The 24,263-nt window shown below is 41.9% G+C and overlaps 1 protein-coding gene across 2 annotated transcripts in view; it reads right to left on the reverse strand.

The window, feature by feature from the left end:
• Positions 1 to 9,773, reverse strand: part of LOC110509003 (ephrin type-B receptor 3) — a 53,873-nt gene extending 44,100 nt beyond the window's left edge. The window contains exons 1-3 of one of the 2 annotated variants that reach the window (XR_016493063.1): positions 9,070 to 9,606; positions 3,763 to 3,827; positions 1,025 to 1,697 (exon numbers count right to left, since the gene is read on the reverse strand). Coding sequence is in view for 1 of the 2 variants with exons in the window: in XM_036966281.2 (XP_036822176.1) it covers positions 1,025 to 1,697; positions 3,763 to 3,827; positions 9,070 to 9,133 (802 nt within the window). In the remaining variant the exon portion in view is untranslated. Of the gene's footprint in view, positions 1 to 1,024; positions 1,698 to 3,762; positions 3,828 to 9,069 lie in introns of both variants that reach the window. The other variant, XM_036966281.2, reaches the window with a different exon arrangement.
• Between the last annotated feature and the right edge of the window lie 14,490 nt (positions 9,774 to 24,263).

A 24,263-nucleotide genomic window follows, 5' to 3' on the forward strand; every position in this document is an offset into this window, starting at 1 on the left:
TCTCTCGCTCTAGACTGAGGTAAGAGATTAAACATCCCTGTGATTAATGGTGAGCGGTGGCAGTGTTGGCTCACGGTGGTCTGAGCGGTGTTAATGAGTGCAGCCGACTGTAGATGAACTAACGGTGGGGAGACCATAGAGGAAATGACACTTCCTCTTCCTCGCCACCACTGCGCCTGAAGCCTCTGGAGAGCCTTTCATCAGGCGTCGACGGCAGGCTTTTAACCTTGAGCCGCCAAATGGCGCTAAATTAGCTCTCTGGCTCATTATTTACCATTCCTCATGCCCATGTAAAGGCAGGAGAGGTGCATGGAGGCTTCTCTTTCTTTCTCTGACCGCTCCTGATGTTGTCCTGGGCAATGGGAAATTCATGGCTCTATCTCTCAGTCCTCCTCTCTCTCCCTCTTATGTGTCTCTCACTTTATCTTTCCTTCCCCCTCTCACACACTCTCTCTCTCCCCCTCAAAATCTCTTTCTCCTTTACAAACCCTCCAAAAATAGTCTCTCTCACACACTCTCTCTCTCCCCCTCACAATCTCTTTCTCCTTTACAAACCCTCCAAAAAGAGTCTCTCTCACACACTCTCTCTCTCCCCCTCACAATCTCTTTCTCCTTTACAAACCTTCCAAAAAGAGTCTCTCTCACACACTCTCTCTCTCCCCCTCACAATCTATTTCTCCTTTACAAACCCTCCAAAAAGTCTCTCTCACACACTCTCTCTCTCTCCCTCACAATCTATTTCTCCTTTACAAACCTTCCAAAAGGATTCTCTCTCCCACTATCTTGCTTTCTCGCCTCACTATCTCGTCCCCTTTCACTATCTCATTCTCCCTCTGATTGCCCTCTCTCAATATTTGTATGCTGTTGCTCTCTGCAACAGCTCATTAATGCAAACTCTCCATCCTTCTTCACCCTTCATTCATGTGCCACACAATACACACAGACAGGACTATGACTTTCGATGGGCATTAAAAACAGGCTTTAGTTAAAAGTCAAAACAGTCGACTGTAGACTAAAGACTCACACTGGCACTGTGTGTCGGTCATGGCCGGCTCAAACCCTGGCATGCAGGTACAAGACCCCACGGGAACCATCCACTCCCCATCCCCGTTGCAGTACAGCTTCAGAGGGACGGACACCTCATGCGCATTGGACACGCATGCCCCTGGGGCGATGACCAAGGAGGTGGCCTCGGCCCCTGTAGCCGTCTCGGGGAAGACGGCGAAGTTTGCGATGGTCGTCGAGCACTTCTTGAAGAAAACCTGCACGGATATCAAGGACATACAAGCCCCCAGGTCCTGGAAGGCTAGGTAGAAGCCGGCCTTGGAGAGAGGCCCGAAGCTTCGCACTTTGGTGTTGATCCTGCCTGCCACCAGAAGGGAAAAACTCTCATCGGGAGCGATGGTGTCCACCTTCACATAAGGGTTCTCCCTCCACAATGGACTACTTTCCGTGGCGGTGTCGCCGTCAGACTCGTAGTAGAAGAGGTTAAAGGTCTCCTTGCAGGAGCCGGGGATGTTGGGAATACTGGCGCAGTCGCGGACAGAGAACTTGAGCTCCACGTAGATGCGTAGCACGCCTTTACGGGGGATGAAGTCCGTCCTCAGCCAGTTGTTCTGGTTGGGCTCGCGCACGTTGCACACCTGATACGTCCTTATGGGACTCATGGAGTCATCGTAGCCACTCACCTCCTCCCACTGCAGGAAAACAGAGACAAACACTGTAACTAGTGAAGAGAGAGAACTGTACACATTATCAGACATGGGTTCAAATAGTATTTTTCCATCAAAAAACTGGAACTTGATTTAGTTTGCCAGGTGCAATGGAACCAATGGAATCATCCCAAAAGCGCAAACCCCACCCAGCTGGCAGGGTAGCCAGGTAGTTGGACTAGTAACCGGAAGGTTGCAAGTTCAAACCCCCGAGCTGACAAGGTACAAATCTGTCATTCTGCCCCTGAACAGGCCACTCCTAAGCCGTCATTGAAAATAAGAATTTGTTCTTAACTGACTTGCCTAGTTAAATAAAGGTAAAAAAAAAGTTCCAGGCAGGTTCCATCTTTTGCTCAAAGTCTTTGAAAGAAAACAAATGCTATTTGAACCTAGGTCTGCTTATAATCATATTATCATTGCACAGAGAAGGCAGCAATCAGAACGTCGTTCCTATGAAATAAGTCACTTTGCAGGTGCTGCTATTGAGATAGATTATAGGGCATGTCCTCAATGAGAACTACCTCATCTCATCACAAACAGTGTATTATCTATTGAAGAGGCGATTCAAGCGCAATCTCATCTCGCTGGTTGCATCACAGAGGTGTTATGGAGTATCTTTTAAGATTCAAGTGGAACATTTTCTAAGCCTACACCTCAAGTCACGAGGAGTATTTTTGCATGCTATGAAATGTGGTCCAGTCGAGCAGTCAATAAATCATTTCACAGCACTTAGCTTCAACAGCGATGATATGGTTCTCTACAGTCGGGGAATAAACCATTTACATCAGTTCATATCAGCAGATCTTCTATATCAAATACATTTGACATTATTACAATATAGGCATGACCACCTAAAGGAAATAGTCAAAGAGCCATCTATTTGAGGATTATATCTATAATTAACCATGATCCTAATTAACTGGGTTATTAACAGATTTTTGCCCAAGGAAATAATCATCTCCTCTAAGAAGTTAATCTTTTGATTCTAACAACTCAACCTGAATAATACATTTCCATTCTTAATGAGGGCTCCAGACATCGATCAATTCAACAGGAGGAACAGAATGCATAATTCAACATGGTGGAGCACGCACGCATACAATCTATTCCAAAACGATGAGTCCAGGAATCAGCATCGTACGCCATAAATCAGGGGCAGCACAGTGCCGTAATACCTCACAAATAGGATAATTGCACCCGGCCAGAACGTATGGGCTTGTCACACATTTTGAAAGGGCCATCTTGCCCTTATGACGTATGGCTTGTAGGGGTGCAAAGACATTTGATGTGAGCCTGCAGAAAGGCTCGAGAAAGCTGGACTGCCTAAGATTGTTGCCATAGTAACACATCGTTTCCATTGACTGACTTTGCGCTCACGTACCAAAGACAAATTACACTGCCCTGGAGTGGGGGAGGTCTATCAAGCTGTTAGCCTAGGGGTCAAATTCATGTTGTTTTATTTTCTCATCATTCCTACGGGGGATATCATCATCTGAAACATTAATTCCCTGCTGTAATTTGCCTATGTGTTTCTTCCACCGTAAGAGATATATTTCCACACTCTACAGCTGGTGTTGCTTACAGACGTGTCTGGGTCTGTTTAGGTCTGTTTGGGTCTGTGTACCCAATATGACTGAGTTTCCTCTTTTTGGACTATATTAGAATCGTATGTTTTTGGGAATCCTGATATGCGAGAAACTTTGCTTAAATTTCAAACTTAAAGGTGTATGTTTATCATTTGTTTTTAGCAACCAAGAAAACAAACAGAGTTATAAAACAGTGGGAGGTATGTCGTTTAAGTCCGGGGGAGATCTATTAACTAGCAGATGGAGCAAATGCTGTGGAATACTGCAGGAACACAAGTCAAGGTTTAAATTCTGTACCGAAAATACACACACACACACACACACACACACACACACACACACACACACACATACACACACACACACACACACACACACACACATACACACACATACACACACACACACACACACACACACACACACACACACACACACACACACACACACACACACAGACTCACCCCACTCTCCGGAAACGTGGTCCAGGCCAGTTCTGTGGTTGCCCACTTGCTGTCCATTAGTGTTTCTGTAAATCAAGAACGAGAGGGTTGGTTAAACTAAGTATTAAGAGGTGGTTTATGGGAAATAAAAATATAGCACAAACAAAAAAGCCCACACAGATGTCTATTATTAACCTAATGAAATATTTTCTGTATTTTCATTCTATTCATTTCTGTGGTCTAAACATCAATTACACACACACAGACGCACAGACACACAGACACACAGACGCACAGACGCACAGACGCACAGACGCACAGACACACAGACACACAGACACACAGACACACAGACACACAGACACAGAAAAGGACTGAATACATAAATAATCTGTCATCATGACACAACTGTTATCACACATAAAGTTCCATCATATAGAAATAAGATTATAGAAGGAAAAACCTGTCAGCCTTTGATAGAATTGGAAATACAGAAATGGGCAAAAAATGCCCCATCCTCTACTAGGAGGGAGAAATCATCTTGATCGGATTTCAAAGCTTTACTGCTAAACGATATCGCAATCAATCCCGAAGCACTCCGAGACCCAGCCATAGTGGATTCCCCAGAGTATTGACCTTGTATTATACAGGTCATTGTGAAAGAATCAGGTGAATTAAAGTCAGTTTATTCCTGCCTAGCAACAAATTATACTAGTATATTTTTTTCTTTACACCTCTGTGTTTACGATGTCAGAACGGAGGGATGAGGTTAAACAAATACAAGGAAAGAAAGTGTAAATTAGTGGATGAATAGACACTGTTGTCACCTGTCAGGCTGTGTGATGGTTGAGTGTAGGGTCATTAAACCACACAAAAGGCCCAGTTAAAAGGCTATCTTCTTGATTATGAAGATTCAACTGTTTACTCAAATGCAACTCCAATTTACAGTTGTGTCAATGACTAACTCAAGCATGAGGACTCCCTTATTTTCATGGTAGTTTGGACCTAGATTAGCAATACATTGTCAAAAGTTATCTTCTTCATTCTAATAATCAATCTAAACATTGGATTCTTTACTCAAATGCAACTCCAATTTACAGATGTGTAAGGACTCACCCATTACAATATTGTGTTGGGGATCTACATTTGCTATAAGGTGTGGGTACCACTTTATAATAACCTTGCATGAATAACATTATAGAAATTATTATAAATCTTATAAATGATTATGAATTGTAAGGCTTATAATGATTATAAAAAAATATATTTATAGTTATTTTTATTAAGGTGTGCATGTTTGCTATTGTGTGTTGGATTACCCCTGGTTGACCAAGAGGAGAGTGAAGTGATACAACAGGTGTGTAGCTATGGTTGCTGCACTACACATTATCAAATTACCATTGATGTGAGCTGGCCAGCTGCGGAAGCTTGAATACAACGGGTATTGAAATAAATGCCAATAACAGTTCATCAGTCATGAGACAGCGAGAACATTGACTAGCTGTCTTCACGTTCAACAAGCGCCAAGCCCAAGTCCATCTATCTCAGGTTCCAGGTTATTTCTTGGATGTTAGAGCCTTTTCTTGAGGCAACATAAACTCTTCTCCAACTGAACTCTTCATAGACCTCAGTGAGCCTTGCTATGGCTTACTTAACAGGGCTTTGCCTGAGAATTCCACCGCTCCTCGCAGTAACACTCAAAGAACATTTGTGTAGATTAGAGGTACTTTATCCACAGGCTTACCACATGAGTTAAATTCAGATTCCCAAGGTTTGACAGAAGGCTCAATACTAATTCAAAACGTGCTTCAGCTGCGCAGGAAGTCTTTTATTTAAAAACATTTTTTTTTTAACTTGACCCCCGAAAGCTAAACACAGCTTTTAATTAAATAGCATCCCAAGTGTAAAAACTCTCTACCCCTTTGCCCTCCAAGTACCATTTGAAAGTCTAACTGTGTTGCTATTACTCAAATCCGTCAAGATACTCTCCCATAAAACTACAGGCAGTGGTGATGCCTCCCCCAGGGCAAAAAAAACCCAATGGAAGTTACAGGATCTCCATCACCGCCCATGGTGTTTACTGTTTGTATTCACTGGAGCAAAATGCGTCAGTATGTCCTTACTCACTGCTCCTATTGGAGCACACAGGCTAATGTTTCATTCATTTTGTTGAGTTGGGAGGCTATGAAAGGAAGGCCACTCCTCGTATTCAATTAATTTGACACGTACTTCCACAAATATATGAAATATTTAAAGGCCTAACATCTCTCCACTGATTCTGTGTATAATCAGGTACATATAGATAGACATAGGCCATAACACATGGGTATTTCGACTGGAAATGGAGGGGCAAATTCAGAGTTCGTAGGTCTACTGTTTGACTATTTTCGCTGGTCTCGCTAGATGAGTGCATCTTCTATCTCCATTCATCAATCAATCAATCAAATGTATTTATAAAGCCTTTTTTACATCAGCAGATGTCACAGCGTGCTTATACAGAAACCCAGTCTAAAACCCCAAACAGCAAGCAATGCAGATGTAGAAGCACGGTGGCTAGGAAAAACTCCCTAGAAAGACAGGAGCCTATGAAGAAACCTAGAGAGGAACCAGGCTCTGAGGGGTGGCCAGTCCTCGTCTGTCTAAGCTGAGATGTTGAGATGTTATGTTTGATGCTTGATGAACCGCTTTAATCAACTCAAGCTGACCCTAATTCGACATTCTCCTTCAGGCTATTTGCATCTGCACATATGGTTCAAATCAGAATTATCCATATTTACCTCTAATGTACAGACAAGAGATAAGGAAAGTGTGCACTGGTATAGAGATGTTCCTCGTGTATTTGCAGAAGAAAATGGCTACGTGTGTTCTTCTGCAGTCATGCATATTTTTCGTCGCCTATTACGTCAGATATTTTTTATAGAATGTTAAGGTTTTCTGAGCAATTATGTAATTGCATTTACGTTCCAATACCATGTGACTCAAAAATAGTACAGGCACACAACATTACTGTTAAAGGGGTTAATTATAAAGAAGATTACAGGGTCAATGCGTCACATTTCCATTCTATGGGTGACTAGGAGGCCAGAGCTAATATAGCCAGATAAACTCATGGACACACCCAAGGATGCAGTTGGACACTGCACTCAAATCCACAAAACAAATCGAAATTCAACTGACATACAATCATTGTTCCATTAATTCCAATTCATCTCTTGGAATTAACTAAACAACACTAAACTTAACTCAAATGAATTGGATTAATTCTATGGATGGAAGTAAAGGAAACCAACAGGCAACTGCCAATTTAAGAGCCAAACTCCAACTCATCTCCATCACACTGGCAACAGGGCATGGACCCCAACAGCCCTAAAACCCATAAGACACTCTAACCACTCTAACCTCTGCCCATCCCCAGAGGACAGACATTAGTTAACAACCCAGTGTTGAGTAACTGAAGTTGTTGGTCGGGGAGAAACTTGCTGATGAAAGGCCCAGTGGGACCAGCTAGGGAGGCTGCGGCTGCCGCTGCATTGATTTAGATGCTGACACCAGAATTAATGAGGGATAATACTGGCTGGCGTCCAAGAGAAGCAGATTGTACTCGGAGAAGGACAGGCAGGCAGGCAGGCAGGGAAAGACGGGGGATTTGGAGAGAAATATATAAAGGAGCTGGTATAGCCTAAATTAATTTGCCTTGGTTTACATTGGCTGGGCTCCACCCTGTAGAAATAACCTGGTCTCAGATTGGTTTGTGCTGTCTTGCCAACTCGAGTGACAATGTCTGACCATAGACGTTGGTAAGACAGTGCCAAATGTGACAATGACCATAGGCGTTGGCAAGACAGCACAAACAGATCTGGGACCAGGCAATCGATTGGTAAGCAACTGGGGGAGTATGATCCTCTGGTAATTAGTCAGTTTGTTTTAGTTTCTGAAATGACTACATATCAGTGAAGCACTTTGGAAGGAAGGTTCAGGATTTAAATTGTTAGAGATATTGGCTTTTCCCTACAGAAAGGAAATGTACAGAGTGACGCTAAACCTTGTTACACTAAGCATGTAATGTGCACGTTGTAATGTGAGGCACCTATTTTGGAGTTATGCCAATTGAATATACAGATGTAGGATCTTAATTTGATCACTATTGTTGCTGAAAATGCAAATTTACAGTGTATTCAAGGTATAAAAAGTTAATAATTTCCACTTTAAAATGTCAGAATTGATTTGGTATCAACCACCCCCCCCCAAAAAAAAAAATTCCAATAATTATAAACCAATTTTTTTCTCCAAATTTCCTGTTGTTGCAGGATTATTTTCCTGCTAGCAAACTAGCTCAAATTAAGATCCTACATCTATATATGAAAACTACAACCTCCCCATCAGTGTAAGCCCTTGTTTACTTTGTGAGAACTATTTACACCATATCATATATATATAAATATCAGAATGGCAGAGTCTGGAATAAATATATATATATTCTGGACTCTGACATTCTGATATTTTTGGGATTTGTGTGTTTAGTTTTGGTATACTGCACTGTTGGAGCTAGAAGCATAAGCATGTCGCTGCACCTGCGATAACATCTGTAAAATATGTGTACGTGATACAAGTTGATTTGGTGTATTATACAGCATTAGTCCTGAATGTCAAACTGAGCTGATTTATGGGTTTGGTCAAGCAACCAAGCATAAGGACAGAAGGCCATCCTTAGCTTGTGGGTGTGACAACAGAGCAAAAGGTACTCAACAATAGCCACAGGGATGCAGTTGCAATGTAAGCATGGGAGTGTTACACACGGGGGACTGAGAATGCAAGGCATCCTTTTCCTTTGTAGGGAAAGCTATACCAAGAACTGTAGTTTTTCTTGTGTGTGTGTGTGTGTGTGTCATTGATCAGTTTCGTAGAACAATAATCATCAAATGTGTGGCTCAACCACAACACAATACAATGGTGTGATACGAAACACGACGTATATAATAATATTTGAATAGTATGAACATAAACGGTAACTTTGTATCCTAAACAATCGATCTACTCTATCCATTTTCAACTGTGGGACATTACAACCTTTTTTTTAAATACATTTTAGGTTATTACAGGTATCCTACAACCTGCAATCAAAATAACGAATGTTTTTATGAGCCATGCAATTGCCAAAATAAAGCTGCGCTTCATGATATTGTACAACGATTATTCATATTATTCTAACATAATTGCCTTATTGGCAGTTCATCAAGGCTTGGAAACACATTCGTTTGAACATCTACATACGTGAAAGAAAAGTCGTAGAAAAGAGTGTAGTATATTAACATTATTTTTTGTACATACCTTCAACAGCTAATACCACGGGAAGCACAAAGCTGCACATCCACAGCAAGTAATCCATTGTCATAAACTAGGTTCTTGCAACATGAATAAAGGCTTTGACTGGACCGGTCGGATGGTGCCACACAACATACACCACCTATAGCACTGGAGTCGATGAACGGTTTACACGTCACTTGAATTAATATGATGAATAAAACCATCCCATGCCACTACATCCAGTCGAACGTAGTATTAATCAAGCACTTTTTGTTTTCCATTGAAATCAACGGTCAAATCCTCGAAGAGAAGACAAAGCTTACGGAGCATTACAATGCGCTCTTTCTACAACTCCTTTCTCGCGCTTTACCGATGCCAAATTGTTATCCAAACGCACATCTATGCCCTTGCACATTGCTCCAAAAATACAGCAAATCTTTTCTATCTAAAAACTAAGTAATCCACTTCACTAACTCCGTTGTAGCTGTTGCTCCTCAAGGAGTGTGCATTGGAATGGCAATCGGGACAGTCGAGACAGACGGGGGCTAGGGAGTGTACGGGACGGGTGGAAGGAGGGGGGTTCTGCCTTGCTCTGCGAACATGCAAGTCACACCCCTCCCGAGACGCAGAGAGAATCTCGTGCACTTTGGGGACCAGCATTAGAGATAAGAGAAAACCCTTCTTGGTTTATGTGGTGGTTTTGTTAATTCAGGCCCCATAACCTGACTGAATCAATGTGCAATACAAAACGAACTGTGGATCGGTGACGAATGTCAATAACCAAGCCTTGGATAGATGGATAGATAGCGCCTCCCACAGGTTATTGAGTTACTATTGTAGGCTAGCATGCTGTGATATTAATTACTAGCGCCTCCCGCAGGTTATTGAGTGTCAAGGTTACTATTGTAGGCTAGCATGCTGTGATTTTAATTACTGTTGACCTACTGTGATTTATTTAACTATTACAACATAACTCATACTATCGGTAATCTGTTTTTCTTTAAGAGGGCCATCAGCAATTGAAACAATAACAAAGAATATTCCCTGCCCCTCTTTCGTTAAAAAGCTGAGGGATGGGGCTGGAGAAATGTAACCAATCTCAAATCCATAGACAGAGCTATGGAGACAGACTGACCATCCATATGTACAAACAAAATATATGGGGGGTTGGAAATTATGCAGACAATTACATTGATGGAAGCCACAATCTATCTGCAATATATATAATAATACATATAAATATCTTTTTTTTACCATCCATGGCATCAAAATGATTGTTTTAACCATGTTTTGAGGCTATACAGTGTTTATTTACATTTAATTTGTTTACAAACATTGGAGTAAAACAAGTTTATATTTTGGGTTCTGATGTTGAACTAAACTCATGAGGCCTTTATAAGTTATATTCTTCATGGGTACATATTAATTTTCAAGTGTAAAACATTTATGTAGTAATTGCAGATTTCCCCTTTAAGAGATCTCTTTAAAAAAAGAATTGACGAGTCATCATCACCACCAGCACCATTATCATACTTGCTCAAATGTTTTCTCCTTCTCATCATCCTCTCCACATCCCCTATTTCATCATTCTCTCTTGGTCATCCCCCTCTTCTCCATTACACTAGACCTCTTCCCGTTTGTCTCTCCCCCCAGCAGGACATGGCACACATTAATCCCAGTGGTATATGTAGGCAGCAGGACATGGCACACATTAATCCCAGTGGTATATGTAGGCAGCAGGACATGGCACACATTAATCCCAGCGGTATATGTAGGCAGCAGGACATGGCACACATTAATCCCAGTGGTATATGTAGGCAGCAGGACATGGCACACATTAATCCCAGTGGTATATGTAGGCAGCAGGACATGGCACACATTAATCCCAGTGGTATATGTAGGCAGCAGGACATGGCACACATTAATCCCAGTGGTATATGTAGGCAGCAGGACATGGCACACATTAATCCCAGTGGTATATGTAGGCAGCAGGACATGGCACACATTAATCCCAGTGGTATATGTAGGCAGCAGGACATGGCACACATTAATCCCAGTGGTATATGTAGGCAGCAGGACATGGCACACATTAATCCCAGTGGTATATGTAGGCAGTATTCAAACAAGGCTCCCCTTTAAAACGGCTATTTCAGCTGTCTGTATTTGTATTTACTATGGATCCCCATTAGTTCCTGCCAAGGCAGCAGCTACTCTTCCTGGGGTCCAGCAACATTAACACAGTTATACAATTTTAAAAAGGTTACAATACATTCACAACAGATTTCACAACATTAAGTGTGTGCCTTCAGGCCACTACTCTACTACCACATATCTACAACACAAAATCCATGTGTATGTGTATGTATAGTGCGTATGTTATCGTGTGTGTGTACGCACTGCATCTAAGTGCAAGTAGGCGTCACTACAGACCCTGGTTCGATTCCAGGCTGTATCACAACCGGCCATGTTCGGGAGTCCCATAGGGCAGCGCACAATTGGCCCAGCGTCGTTAGGGTTTGGCCGGGGTAGGTCGTCATTGTAAATAATAATTTCACTTGCCTAGTTAAATAAATGTTAAATAAAAAAAATGCATGTGCCTGTGTTTGTGTCTCTTGACAGTCCCCTCTGTCTCCTCTCCCCCCTCCTGCGCTCGGCAGCTTTACACCAAACCCCGTATCCCCCCATGTCATGGCCACCCCCCCACATCCCCTTGTGGCCCCCCACACTGCCAGCTCCCCTTCAGCTCCCTACACACCCTCTCTCCCCTAGCCCCCCCCCCCCCCCCCCCAGACTCCTTTTGTCCCCCTGTCTGTGTGGTCTAATTACCTCCAGTTCAGTCCCCAGCAGGCTTGGGTCAGCCCCTCCATTGAAACAGTGATGGGCAGGATGGCTCTTTAAACCACATCCCACTACATTGACTGAACCCAAAATATGACACTGCTGCCTGGCTTCTTCATGGAATCAATGACATCATTGTAAAGAGTGGGGGTCATCTCTGTAAATGCTAGAAATGCAGCATGTAGTCTGTTATAGAGACATTGAAATACTTGTTGGGGGGTTTGGAATCAACTGGTGTTGTTGTGATGTATTCGTCTAGTGATGTATTGGGTGCTTTAATGTAGTTGACAGACTGGAACCGTAGCGTTTTTCTTTTGACAAAATGAAACATTTACTGTTTATGCGGGTTGTTTTCTCATTATGCCGATGTCGAGACAAAAAATATTCAGTGCCTTCAGAAAGTATTCACACCCGTTGACTTAGTCCACATTTTGCTGTGTTACGGTCTGAATTCAACATTTATTAAATATATTTTTTCCCCCTTACACATCGACACACAATACCCTATAACGACAAAGGGAAAACAATCTTACAAAATGTATTCAAAATAAAATACAGAAATATTGAATTTACATAAGTATTCACACCTCTGAGTCAATACTTTGTAAAGGGCACATTTGGCAGTGATAACAGCTGCGAGTCTTTTGGGTAAGGGTCTAAGAGCTTTGCACACCTGGATTGTACAATATTTGCCAATTATTTATTTTAAAATTCTTCAAGCTCTGTCAAGTTGGTTGTTGATCATTTCTAGACAGCCATTTTCAAGTCTTGACATAGATTTTTCAAGACGATATAAAAACTAAAAAACTGTAACTAGGCCACTCAGGAACCGTCAATGTCATCTTGGTAAGCAACTATAGTGTATATTTGGCCTTGTGTTTTAGTTTATTGTCCTGCGGAAGGGTGAATTTGTCTCCCAGTGTCTTTTGAAAAGCAGACTGAACCAGGTTTTACGTGCTTAGCTCTATTCCATTTTTTTTCATCCTAAAAAACTCCCTATACCTTGCCGATAACAAGCAAACCCATAATAACATGATGCAGCCACCACCATGCTTGGAAATAGGAAGAGTGGTACTCAGTGATGTGTTGGATTTCCCCCAAACATAACGTTTTCAATTCAGAGCATAAAGTTCAGTTCGTTACCACATTGTTTGCAGTTTTACTTTGTGCCTTATTACAAACAGGATGCATGTTTTGGAATATTTTTAAGTCACTATTGGCCTCATGGTGAAATGCCTGAGCGGTTTCCTTCCTCTCCGTCTACTGAGTTAGGAAGGACTTGTGTATCTTTTTACTGAATCGGTGTATTGATACACCATCCAAAGTGTCATGAATAACTTCACCACGCTCAAAGGGAAACTCAATATCTGCTTTTTAAATTGTATTTCTACCAACAGGTGCCCTTCTTTGTGAGGCATTGGAAAACCTCCCTGGTCTTTGTGGTTGAATCTGTGTTTGAAATTCACTGCGCGACTGAGGGACCTTACATATGTGTGGAGTACAGAGATGAGGTAGTCATTCAAAAATCATGGTAAACACTACTATTGCACACAGAGTGAGTCCATGCAACTTATTATATGAATTGTGAAGCACATATCTACTCCAGAACTTATTTAGGATTACCATAACAAAGTGGTTGAATACCTATTGAGTCAAAACATTTCAGCTTTTCATTTTTTGTTAATTTGTAAAGAATTCCAAAAACATGATTCCACTTTGACATTATGGAGTATTGTGTGTAGGCCAGTGACACAACACCTCAATTCAATCCATTTTTAAATGAGGCTGTAACAATAAGATGTGGAAAAAGTCCAGAGGAGTGAATACTTTTACAGCCAGTGCTGTGAGGAAGAATACAATAGCCAATTAATTAGGTCGCCTATGGAGGAGGGTATTGAAAGACTTTGATTGTGTAGGTGTAAACACTCCCTCTCCCTACTATGTGTATTGGATACCTATGTGCAATCACAGCCGCAACGTTTGTGACCCATTGCCATGAAAACAAGGCAACCAGTGGAGTACAAACAATATTGTAAATACAACCTATATGTATCTGTTTACTGATCTTAACTATGTGCACATTGTTAAGAACACTGTATGTTGCTGATACTATACAATTTGAAACGTCTTTATCTTTTTGAAACCTTTATAGTGCAATGTTTACTATGCGTTTGTTTTTTTTTGTTTGTTTTTTTGAGGGGTTTCTTCTCACTTTTGTTTATTTCACTTGCGTTTGCAATGTAAACATGTTTCCCATGCCAACAAAGCCCCTTTGAATTGAATTGAGAGGAGAGAGAGGATCAATGTCTGTGATTTAACTGAGGACCAGTGTTTCCCAAATGCAAGGAGTTTGGTGGATTATGGGGCAAACACTTCATTTTAGACCCCCACTTATAGCAAGAAGTCAACAACAGAGGGGCTCCTGAAGAGAGGAAGGACTGTCATCTGAAGAGTGTTGTCAGCAGCTACGTATATGGGTGTGAGATGTCTCAACCTCGCACTCATCCTGTGACTTCCCCTTCCTGGGAACATGTTGGTCAACAGTATCATCAACACACTAGTATTACAGTTTCTCGATTGCTTGAGCACATTTGTCCAAACACAATTCCCTTCTTCAAAACAATTAACACACAGCCCCAAGCTGAAACACGTTGGCCAAAAACGACACATTTAATTTACATAATGTATAAAGAGTCTTAAAAACATGAAATGCATGACACAAAACCAACTACCTCCATCAAAACATACAACTTGTTATCTAATGAAAAGTTATTTCAATCAATTGTTACATAATGGCCCAATAAATACTAACTACAGCTATCAATATACCCTAACATGGTTAACCCCCTTTTATATGTCTGGGCCATTTGTTGATAATATAATTCTAGCACCATAAAAGGCAAATTAACATCATTACAGCATGGGCTGTATTCTTTTTTCTAAAATGATTTTTACCAAAGATGACCAATGCATAATGTCACTCAAGAGCATCAATATTCAAAAACAAAAGGCTTTATTTGACCTTGTTCCATTTTAACTGAGAGTTTAACTATCTTCGTCTGTGTGCCTCTCTACCTCTTCTTTGTCCTTACCCTCTGCCTCTTACTTAGTCCATTCTTGCAAACAGCAAGTCAAATGTGACTTATTTTATGCATGAATAAGGACCGATTACTGTTTTGGACCCGTGCAGAAGAGGTTCGCATTCATGGGAGTAATTTGTATCAGCTGTGACCAAAATGTGTAAATGTTGTTTGTCTCGATTTACTCTGAGTTTTGCGGGGGTTTTTTTGTAGAAAGTTGTGTTTACTGTTTTTCAAAAACGTGCTTAGCATTTTCATTGTGTGTGAAAGCTATGAGGAATGACTTACAGTTTTGCAAAAAACAATACTGTTGTGCTCTCTAGGCTATGATGGACATCAAGTGGACCCCAGTTTCATTAGAAGTGTCTTAGCAATCAACGAGAACTGTAACACATTGCCATCAGCACATTGCATTCTGTTGCACTGTCTGCATTGTTGGTTAAGGGCTTGCACAGTGCCTTGTGAAAGTATTCGGCCCCCTTGAACTTTGCGACCTTTTGCCACATTTTAGGCTTCAAACATAAAGATATAAAACTGTATTTTTTTGTGAAGAATCAACAACAAGTGGGACACAATCATGAAGTGGAACGACATTTATTGGATATTTCAAACTTTTTTAACAAATTAAAAACTGAAAAATTGGGCGTGCAAAATTATTCAGCCCCCTTAAGTTAATACTTTGTAGCGCCACCTTTTGCTGCGATTACAGCTGTAAGTCGCTTGGGGTATGTCTCTATCAGTTTTGCACATCGAGAGACTGACATTTTTTCCCATTCCTCCTTGCAAAACAGCTCGAGCTCAGTGAGGTTGGATGGAGAGCATTTGTGAACAGCAGTTTTCAGTTCTTTCCACAGATTCTCGATTGGATTCAGGTCTGGACTTTGACTTGGCCATTCTAACACCTGGATATGTTTATTTTTGAACCATTCCATTGTAGATTTTGCTTTATGTTTTGGATCATTGTCTTGTTGGAAGACAAATCTCCGTCCTAGTCTCAGGTCTTTTGCAGACTCCATCAGGTTTTCTTCCAGAATGGTCCTGTATTTGGCTCCATCCATCTTCCCATCAATTTTAACCATCTTCCCTGTCCCTGCTGAAGAAAAGCAGGCCCAAACCATGATGCTGCCACCACCATGTTTGACAGTGGGCATGGTGTGTTCAGGGTGATGAGCTGTGTTGCTTTTACGCCAAACATAACGTTTTGCATTGTTGCCAAAAAGTTCAATTTTGGTTTCATCTGACCAGAGCACCTTCTTCCACATGTTTGGTGTGTCTCCCAGGTGGCTGTGGCAAACTTTAAACAACACTTTTTATGGATATCTTTAAGAAATGGCTTTCTTCTTGCCACTCTTCCATAAAGGCCAGATTTGTGCAATATACGACTGATTGTTGTCCTATGGACAGAGTCTCCCACCTCAGCTGTAGATCTCTGCAGTTCATCCAGAGTGATCATGGGCCTCTTGGCTGCATCTCTGATCAGTCTTCTCCTTGTATGAGCTGAAAGTTTAGAGGGACGGCCAGGTCTTGGTAGATTTGCAGTGGTCTGATACTCCTTCCATTTCAATATTATCGCTTGCACAGTGCTCCTTGGGATGTTTAAAGCTTGGGAAATATTTTTGTATCCAAATCCGGCTTTTAACTTCTTCACAACAGTATCTCGGACCTGCCTGGTGTGTTCCTTGTTCTTCATGATGCTCTCTGCGCTTTTAACGGACCTCTGAGACTATCACAGTGCAGGTGCATTTATACGGAGACTTGATTACACACAGGTGGATTGTATTTATCATCATTAGTCATTTAGGTCAACATTGGATCATTCAGAGATCCTCACTGAACTTCTGGAGAGAGTTTGCTGCACTGAAAGTAAAGGGGCTGAATAATTTTGCACGCCCAATTTTTCAGTTTTTGATTTGTTAAAAAAGTTTGAAATATCCAATAAATGTCATTCCACTTCATGATTGTGTCCCACTTGTTGTTGATTCTTCACAAAACAATACAGTTTTATATCTTTATGTTTGAAGCCTGAAATGTGGCAAAAGGTCGCAAAGTTCAAGGGGGCCGAATACTTTCGCAAGGCACTGTAAGTAAGCATTTCATTGTATTCAGCACATGTGACAAATAAAAATGTATTTGATTAGATTATAATCAACACATTGTCATCAATACATTATCATCGACACATTATCATTGACACATTATCAACACATTGTCATCAACACACTATCATCAATGCACTATCGTCAACACATTATCATTAACACATTATCATCAACATGACCGTTATTCTTTCTGCTGTTTCCAGAAGGTTGAGGCCTGAGAGAATGCTCTATACAGTAATTCTGTATGTTAATCAGAGGTCAACTTACAGCTGTTACATGTTTACTGAATGATCCATAGGTACATAGCTACTGTATGTTTCATTAAAAGGCCTTCATGTTTCAATACTGATATTGAGTCAACCTCAATAAAGATGTTAGGCTTTTTATTGTTGCATACGTTTGTGTAGAATTATGACTTTTTAGAGAAACCTATCTATAGCTCTTCATCCATTCAATAATTTAGCCATCCATCCAACAATAAGTCTCACCCTTTCATTCATTCATTCATTCATTCATTCATTCATTCATTCATTCAAACAGATCCTAACCCAGGCAGTCAAGTCTACCACATATACTATAGCTTTGATCATAGACTGAGAATATATGCGCCTGGGCTTTCGCTGTGACGGCAAGTGGTGAGGCAAAAGGTTCTCTCAACCGTGGTTGAGAGAACCTTTTGCCATCCCGCCGCAGTCCACAAATGAGAAATCAGTCCTTGGGATGAGGTGGGGAAATATATATTTCACAGAGCATGGCGAAGAGAGGCTGCCGTGATATGACACGATTCAAGGGCTACAGATGTAGGATCTTAACTTGAGCCAGTTCGATACAGCAGTAAAATAATCCTGCAGCAACAGGAAATGTTAATTATTATGTAGATTACAATTTTGATTTTTTTGTTGTTGTAGGGGTTGATCATTTTATTGTTCGGGCAAATCAAGTCTGACATTTTAAAGTGGAAATTCCAAACTTTAAAAAGCCTTTTTAAACCTTGAATACACTACAAGTATGCAAATTCCAGAACAACATGATGATCAAATTAAGATACGGCATCTCTATGTCCCCAATGGTACCCCATTCCCTATATAGTGCACTAATTTTAAACATGACCCATAGGACTCTGGTCAAAACTAGTGCACCGATGTAGGGAATAGGGTGCCATTTGGGATTCAGACAAGGATAAGCCTGGGAATAGAGTATTGCACTGGGGGGGGGGGGGGGGGGGGGGTATCAGCTGTGAAACAGCAGCTGACAGGACAGGATGACAGATCATTTCACAGCCTGAGCTCTCCTGGAAGCTACTTTGGAATTATGTCTAACTCTGCTACTGTATGTATGTGTGTGTGTGTGTGTGTGTGCGGGGAGGTTGAAAAGATTTGCCATGGGCTCTCAAATCGTCAAAAAGTTCTACAGCTGCACCATTGAGAGCATCTTGACTGGCTGCATCACCGCCTGGTATCGCAACTGCATGGCGCCACAGAGGGTGGTGCGGACCACCCAGTACATCACTGGGGGTGAGCTCCCTGCCATCCGGGACCTCTATATTAGGCGGTATGAAAGGAAGGCCCAGAAAATTGTTAAAGACTCCAGCCACCAAACCATAGACTGTTCTCTCTGCTTCTGTACGGAAAGAGGTACCAGAGCATCAAGTCTGGCACCAGCAGGCTCCTGAACAGCTTCTATGCCCAAACCATAAGACTGCTAGGTAGCTAACAGAATGGTCACACAGACTATCTGAGTTGACCCTTGTATTTTATTTTTGGACTGACTCTATGCACTCTCACACACACTATACACTCACGCACACTGACACTCCAACGCACACTTAATTTGCTCACACACAACACGTATACACATACATACGAACTCTACACACACAAGCACACCTACAATCATCATATACGCTGCTGCTGCTCTGTTTATCATCATATCCTGATGCCTAGTCACCTTACCCCTATACAAACAGTATACCTCTATCACTCCAGTATTCCTGCACAGTGAACATATGGTATTGGAACTGACCCTGAAACTGACCCTGAAACTGACCCTGGAACTGACCCTGTTATATAGCTACTGAACCTGGAACTGACCCTGTATATAGCTACTGACCCTGGAACTGACCCTGTATATCGCTTACTTACTTTCTTCTTATTTCTATTTCTGCTGTGCTTTTGTTCTACTTCACTTTATAGTACTACTGATATTGCATTGCTGAGAAAGAGCGAGCAAACAAAAGCATTTCACTGCACTTGTGCACGTGACAAAACTTTAAACGTGTGTGTGGGTGTGTTTGTGTGTGTGTGTTTGTGGGTGTGTGTGTGTGTGTGTGTGGGTGTGTGTGGGGGTGTGTGTGGACACTAGAGTGAAGGAAAAGAGTATCCAGGACCAGCACTAGTTCATCATTGAAGGCCAGGGCGCTCTGGACAATGTAGGAAGTCTGTCAGTCTTGATTCTAAATGATGCAGTAGCACTTCATATAGCACTTTGTGACATCTGCTGATGTAGAAAGGGCTTTATAAATACATTTGATTGATTGATTTGTATTTGTTATGGATCCCCAAAGCCAAAGCAGCAGCTACTCTTCCTGGGGTCAAACAAAATTAAGGCAGTTTATACAATTTTAAAACATTATAATTTGCAAATAAATTCATTAAAAATCCTACAATGTGATTTTCTGGATTTTTTTCTCTCATTTTGTCTGTCATCGTTGAAGTGATTATGAAAATTACAGGCCTCTCATCTTTTTAAGTGGGAGAACTTGCACAATTGGTGGCTGACTAAATACTTTTTTGCCCCACTGTATCTACAGTACTAAATACATGTGTAGGTATAGTGTGCATGTTATCGTATGTGGGTATGTGTGTGTGTGTGTGTGTGCATGTGTCTGTGCCAATGTTTGTGTTGATTCACAGTCCCCGCTGTTCCAAATGGTGTTGTTTTATCTGCTTTTTAAATCTAATTCTACAGCTTGCGTCAGTTACTTGATGTGGAATAGAGTTCCATGTAGTCATGGCTCTATGTAGTACTGTGTGCCTCCCATAGTCTGTTTTGGACTTGGGGACTGTGAAGACACCTCGTGGCATGTCTTGTGGGGTATGCATGGGTGTCCGAGCTGTGTGCCAATAGTTTAGACAGACAGCTCGGTGCATTCAAATCAAATTTATTTATATAGCCCTTCGTACATCAGCTGATATCTCAAAGTGCTGTACAGAAACCCAGCCTAAAACCCCAAACAGCAAGCAAGGTGTAGAAGCACGGGGGCTAGGAAAAACTCCCTAGAAAGGCCAAAACCTAGGAAGAAACCTAGAGAGGAACCAGGCTATGTGGGGTGGCCAGTCCTCTTCTGGCTGTGCCGGGTGGAGATTATAACAGAACATGGCCAAGATGTTCAAATGTTCATAAATGACCAGCATGGTCAAATAATAATAATCACAGGCAGAACAGTTGAAACTGGAGCAGCAGCACGGCCAGGTGGACTGGGGACAGCAAGGAGTCATCATGCCAGGTAGTCCTGAGGTATGGTCCTAGGGCTCAGGTCCTCCAAGAGAGAGAAAGAAAGAGAGAAAGAGAGAATTAGAGAGAGCATACTTAAATTCACACAGGACACCGGATAGGACAGGAGAAGTACTCCAGATATAACAAACTGACCCTAGCCCCCCGACACATAAACTACTGCAGCATAAATACTGGAGACTGAGACAGTAGGGGTCAGGAGACACTGTGGCCCCATCTGATGACACCCCCAAACAGGGCCAAACAGGAAGGATATAACCCCACCCATTTTGCCAAAGCACAGCCCCCACACCACTAGAGGGATATCTTCAACCACCAACTTACCATCCTGAGACAAGACCGAGTATAGCCCACAAAGATCTCCGCCACGGCACAACCCAAGGGGGGGCGCCAACCCAGACAGGAAGATCACATCAGTGACTCAACCCACTCAAGTGACGCACCCCTCCTAGGGACGGTATGAAAGAGCCCTAGTAAGCCAGTGACTCAGCCCCTGTGATAGGGTTAGAGGCAGAGAATGCCAGTGGAAAGAGGGGAACCGGCCAGGCAGAGACAGCAAGGGCGGTTCGTTGCTCCAGAGCCTTTCCGTTCACCTTCACACTCCTGGGCCAGACTACACTCAATCATATGACCCACTGAAGAGATGAGTCTTCAGTAAAGACTTAAAGGTTGAGACCGAATTTTCGTCTCTCACATGGGTAGGCAGACCATTCCATAAAAATGGAGCTCTATAGGAGAAAGCCCTGCCTCCAGCTGTTTGCTTAGAAATTCTAGGGACAATTAGGAGGCCTGCGTCTTGTGACCGTAGCGTACGTGTAGGTATGCACGGCAGGACCAAATCAGAGAGATAGGTAGGAGCAAGCCCATGTAATGATTTGTAGGTTAGCAGTAAAACCTTGAAATCAGCCCTTGCCTTGACAGGAAGCCAGAGTAGGGAGGCTAGCACTGGAGAAATATGATCAACTTTTTTGGTTGTCTTGATATGTTCTTCAAAAGAGAGATCCGGGTCCAGAGTAACGCCGCGGTCCTTCACAGTTTTATTTGAGACGACTGTACAACCATTAAGATTAATTGTCAGATTCAACAGAAGATCTCTTTGTTTCTCGGGACCTAGAACAAGCATCTCTGTTTTGTCCGAGTTTAAAAGTAGAAAGTTTGCAGCCATCCACTTCCTTATGTCTGAAACACATGCTTCTAGCGAGGGCAATTTTGGGGCTTCACCATCTTTCATTGAAATGTACAGCTGTGTGTCATCCGCATAGCAGTGAAAGTTAACATTATGTTTTCGAATGTTTTCGAGTGAAAACAATAGTGGTCCTAAAACAGAACCTTGAGGAACACCGAAATGTACAGTTGATTTGTCAGAGGACAAACCATTCACAGAGACAAACTGATATCTTTCCGACAGATAAGATCTAAACCAGCCCAGAACTTGTCCGTGTAGACCAATTTGGGTTTCCAATCTCTCCAAAAGAATGTGGTAATCGATGGTATCAAAGCAGCACTAGGGTTTAGGAGCACGAGGACAGATGCAGAGCCTCGGTCTGATGCCATTAAAAGGTAATTTACCACCTTCACAAGTGCAGTCTCAGTGCTATGATGGGGTCTAAAACCAGACTGAAGCATTTCGTATACATTGTTTGTCTTCAGGAAGGCAGTGAGTTGCAGCGCAACAGCCCTTTCTAACATTTTTGAGAGGAATGGAAGATTCGATATAGGCCGATAGTTTTTTATATTTTCTGGGTCAAGGTTTGGCTTTTTCAAGAGAGGCTTTATTACTGCCACTTTTAGTGAGTTTGGTACACATCCGGTGGATAGAGAGACGTTTATTATGTTCAACATAGGAGGGCCAAGCACAGGAAGCAGCTCTTTCAGTAGTTTAGTTGGAATAGGGTCCAGTATGCAGCTTGAAGGTTTAGAGGCCATGATTATTTTCATCATTGTGTCAAGAGATATAGTACTAAAACACTTGAGTGTCTCTCTTGATCCTAGGTCCTGGCAGAGTTGTGCAGACTCAGGACAACTGAGCTTTGAAGGAATACGCAGATTTAAAGAGGAGTCCGTAATTTGCTTTCTAATATTCATGATCTTTTCCTCAAAGAAGTTCATGAATTTATTACTGCTGAAGTGAAAGCTGCTTTTTAGTTAGCTTTGCGACAGTATCAAAAAGTAATTTCGGATTGTTCTTATTTTCCTCAATTAAGTTGGAAAAATAGGATGATCGATTAGCAGTAAGGGCTCTTCGATACTGCACGGTACTGTCTTTCCAAGCTAGTCGGAAGACTTCCAGTTTGGTGTGGCGCCCTTTCCGTTCCAATTTTCTGGAAGCTTGCTTCAGAGCTCGGTTATTTTCTGTATACCAGGGAGCTAGTTTCTTATGAGAAATGTTTTTAGTTTTATGGGGTGCAACTGGATCTAGGGTATTGTGCAAGGTTAAATTGAGTTCCTCAGTTAGATGGTTAACTGATTTTTGTCCTCTGGCATCCTTGGGTAGACAGAGGGAGTCTGGAAGGACATCAAGGAATCTTTGTGTTGTCTGTGAATTTATAGCACGACTTTTGATGTTCCTTGGTTGGGGTCTGAGCAGATTATTTGTTGCAATTGCAAACGTAATAAAATGGTGGTCCGATAGTCCAGGATTATGAGGAAAAACATTAAGATCCACAACATTTATTCCATGGGACAAAACTAGGTCCAGCGTATGACTGTGACAGTGAGTGGGTCCATAGACATGTTGGACAAAACCCACTGAGTCGATGATGGCTCCGAAAGCCTTTTGGAGTGGGTCTGTGGACTTTTCGATGTGAATATTAAAGTCACCAAAAATGTGAAAATTATCTGCTATGACTACAAGGTCCGATAGGAATTCAGGGAACTCAATGAGGAATGCTGTATATGCCCCAGGAGGTCTATAAACAGTAGCTATAAAAAGTGATTGAGTAGGCTGCATAGATTTCATGACTAGAAGCTCAAAAGACGAAAACGTATTTTATTTTTTGTAAATTGAAATTTTCTATCGGAAATGTTAGCAACACCTCCGCATTTGCGGGATGCACGGGGGATATGGTCACTAGTGTAACCAGGAGGTGAGGCCTCATTTAACACAGTAAATTAATCAGGCTAGTTGCCATGTTTCAGTCATGCCAATCACATCAAGATTATGATCAGTGATTAGTTAATTGACTATAATTGCCTTTGAAGTAAGGGATCTAACATTAAGTAGCCCTATTTTGAGATGTGAGGTATCATGATCTCTTTCAATAATGACAGGAATGGAGGAGGTCTTTATCCTAGTGAGATTGCTAAGGCGAACACCGCCATGTTTAGTTTTGCCCAACCTAGGTCGAGGCACAGACACGGTCTCAATGGTGATAGCTGAGCTGACTACACTGACTGTGCTAGTGGCAGACTCCACTATGCTGGCAGGCTGGCTAACAGCCTGCTGCCTGGCCTGCACCCTATTTCATTGTGGAGCTAGAGGAGTTAGAGCCCTGTCTATGTTGGTAGACAAGATGAGAGCACCCCTCCAGCTAGGATGGAGTCTGTCACTCCTCAGCAGGTCAAGCTTGGTCCTGTTTGTGGGTGAGTCCCAGAAAGAGGGCCAATTATCTACAAATTCTATCTTTTGGGAGGGGCAGAAAACAGTTTTCAACCAGCGATTGAGTTGTGAGACTCTGCTGTAGAGCTC

Source organism: Oncorhynchus mykiss, chromosome 28, assembly GCF_057628025.1.
Source record: "Oncorhynchus mykiss isolate SJ-2025 chromosome 28, ASM5762802v1, whole genome shotgun sequence".
Taxonomy (NCBI): Eukaryota; Metazoa; Chordata; class Actinopteri; order Salmoniformes; family Salmonidae; genus Oncorhynchus; species Oncorhynchus mykiss.